The sequence below is a fragment of the Buceros rhinoceros genome, unplaced genomic scaffold, assembly GCF_000710305.1.
Source record: "Buceros rhinoceros silvestris isolate BGI_N320 unplaced genomic scaffold, ASM71030v1 scaffold27934, whole genome shotgun sequence".
In the NCBI taxonomy this organism is placed as follows: Eukaryota; Metazoa; Chordata; class Aves; order Bucerotiformes; family Bucerotidae; genus Buceros; species Buceros rhinoceros.
The window spans coordinates 45,428-48,209 of NW_010410445.1; the positions used below are offsets into that span (position 1 = coordinate 45,428).

At 58.3% G+C, this 2,782-nt stretch overlaps 1 protein-coding gene across 1 annotated transcript in view; it reads right to left on the reverse strand.

Moving 5' to 3' along the window:
- Positions 1–1,421, reverse strand: part of AGRN (agrin) — a gene marked incomplete at its 5' end in the record, with an annotated part of 40,516 nt that extends 39,095 nt beyond the window's left edge. Inside the window, 2 exons of the mRNA XM_010135633.1 lie at positions 5–121; positions 1,206–1,421. Coding sequence (XP_010133935.1) covers positions 5–121; positions 1,206–1,421 — 333 coding nt within the window. The remainder of the gene's footprint in view (positions 1–4; positions 122–1,205) is intronic.
- Between the last annotated feature and the right edge of the window lie 1,361 nt (positions 1,422–2,782).

Genomic DNA, 2,782 nt, shown 5'->3' on the forward strand with positions numbered 1-2,782 from the left:
GTGCTCTCGGGCACGCCGCTGCAGGACGACGGGCAGACACACTTGGCCGACTGGCCGTCGGTGGAAGGGACACACGTGCTGCCAAAGCTGCAGGTCACCTCTGCACAGGGGTCCTTAGAGCCTATCAGGGAGAGGAGGGGAAACAGCAGAGGCGTGAGCGCAGGGACCCGTGTGCCTGTGCTGCCCTTTCGCACTCGCTCCTCTCATAAATAAGTCCGACACACCACAATATCCACGTAGACAGCCTCAGTCCCTCCAAGAGCCCAGAAACGTACGTGGTGGCAATGGGTGTCCTTCCAACGTCCACTGAAGCCACTGCCACGGACTCACTCCTGAGCAGCGAGCTCGCCCACCCTGACGCCGCAGAGGCAGCCAGGATCGGGAGGGTGTTGATCAGCCCCAAACCCACAGCACGTGAGGAAGGGAGCTCGCTGCCCACCTGGCTCTCCAGGCAGAGCCCCTCCCTTCCAAACCTCTCAGCATCACTCTGCGAGCTCCCTCCCCTGCACGCGCTCGCCAAGAGGCTCTTGCTTCAGCAAACGAGCAGAACAAGGGTCCTTAAGGCACCTCCTGCAAACTGTAACTAGAGGAAGAGCTCGAGGAGCAATTTCCTCACTGAAGGGGAAGGGCCAAAATATATGTGCCAAGTTTTTTTCCTTTTATTTGCCTCATTTTTGTGATTATTAATTTAAATAAATCACTGAGCACTCTCTCCCCTCTGACGAGGGCCACAGCAGGAGCGCCGGGTGCAGATTTATTGCAAGCCAGAGCACCGTGTGAGAGAAAGGTCAAGTTAATTTACTCTGAGATGAGGAGGCTGGGGGTCTCATTTCCACAGCTCCTTGCTCCCAGCTGGGGAATGCCAGACTAAAGAAGGGCTTTCATCAGCCCCCACAGCCTGCACGTACGCCTGGTCCGTCCAGCTCCCAGCTTCTAGGTGTGACCCACTCTGGGAAGGCAGAGGGTTGCTCCTCAGTGGGCTGCCGCACACCTCCTGAACAGCCTTTAGCCATTGTTTTGCCTGCCTATTAAACTCTGCTGGCCTCCAAAGCAGAGCTGGTGATTCTCTCCATGTCCCTTCCCATCAGACCTGTCCCCATCCCCCAGGACATCACCAGCACTGCAGCAGTTACGTGAGCTCAGGCCAAGTCTCCCTGACCTCACCTCCTGGAAGCAGGAGAGCCGGACCCTGCCCTTGCACTCACCACATGGTCCCTTGCTGATGACTTTGATCCGTCGCTGCTGGTTGCACTGGGCCTTCTCCAGCTCACACTCGTTGCTGTAGGTAGAATAATCAGAGCCGCACACAGGAGCCACCACAACAGGGCAAGCTGTCTTCTTGCAGACGCAGGAGGCCTGGGAGGGGTCGGTGGAGCTCCTCTCGCACACCGCCCCGAACCCACACAGCATCCCTCGACACGCTGAGGGCACAGACATGGAGAGGGGGGTGAGCCGCGGCTGCTCCTCTGCGAACAGGAGGGGTGCCAACCAGCACCCAGCTCCCGGCACCCACCCATGGCTGCCCTCTGTTCCCAGGCTCCGGGGCACCAGGACTGAAAGGGCAATCCAAGCAAGAGGAGGGTGCTTTAGGCACAGCAAGGTCCTCTCCTGGCTTAGGACAAGGATGTCACCACCTCGGCACGCTGCCTCTCACTGCCTGCCAGGAACCAGGCTGTTAATTCAGGTCCTTCTCCAGGGACACCAAGAGTATGCTTGAGGTGTAGGGGGGCTGAGTCAACCTTGCCAGAGCCACATGCCCAAGAACAAGGGTCTGCCCTGCCAGGGCTGCTGTGCCCCAAGCCCCTGTCTCCTGCCTGCACCCAAATCTTCCTCTGAAAGGAAGATGTCCTGGAAGACAGCGTCCCTTTGCCCTCTGGCATCGCACTACTGTCCACGTTGGCTCCATCATGGTCTCTCCTGAGCGCTGGAGTCCTGCTGCCCTTTGAGAGTGGCTGGGTAAGGCAGGATATGTGCGAGGCACCATCATCCCATGCAAGGGCAGGGAGGGAAGCTGGGGTACAGCATGGTCCAAGAGTAACTAACAAACCCAGGGTCAGCCTTCTTGCCTCCTCTGTGCCCCTTCTCACTCCAGGCTTCCTGTTCTGCTTATTGCCAGTGTGAACTGGAGAAAGAAAGGTCTGTCACCAGCTCTGCACCGCAGCAGGGAGGTCACAGCCCAGCTAGAGAGCAGGGAGATGCCTCCAAGCCTGCAACAGACTTGGAGGAGCAACTCCACGGCTCTGGAAAGCACTTGCTCTGTGCAGGGCCCCCTTTGTGAGTCCTCCACAACACAACGTGTTTTCTGCTAACCAGAAAGAAAACGAAAAGTCAGAGAATAGAGAAGAAACGATCCCCGCCTGTCCCAGTGTGGGACAGATTGTCCCACACGCACACTCTGCTTGATTCATTGTTTGTGCAAAGCAGCCGAATCACGTGGCTGGTGTCTCTGAAGAGATGCACTAATCTCTTTATCACATCCACTAATCAGAGCAGCCAGCACAGACCAGTTCAGCATCTGAATTGCTAATGTGGTGGGAAACGCAATTCTTCGGTTGGAGGGAGCGATGGAGAGGATGAGTGCCCCCAGACCCAGTGGTCTGCAGGTGAGACAGCGCGAGCAAGAGCCACCAGAGCTTTCTGCCCAGCGGTCACTGCTGTGGGCACAGCCCTGCACTAGTGACACACACCCCTGGGCAGGCACGTCCGCCCAGGCGGGCACCGCGCGCCCGCTGCGGGCTCTGCACCAGCACCCACCGCACCCACGCACAGCAGGCACCTCCTG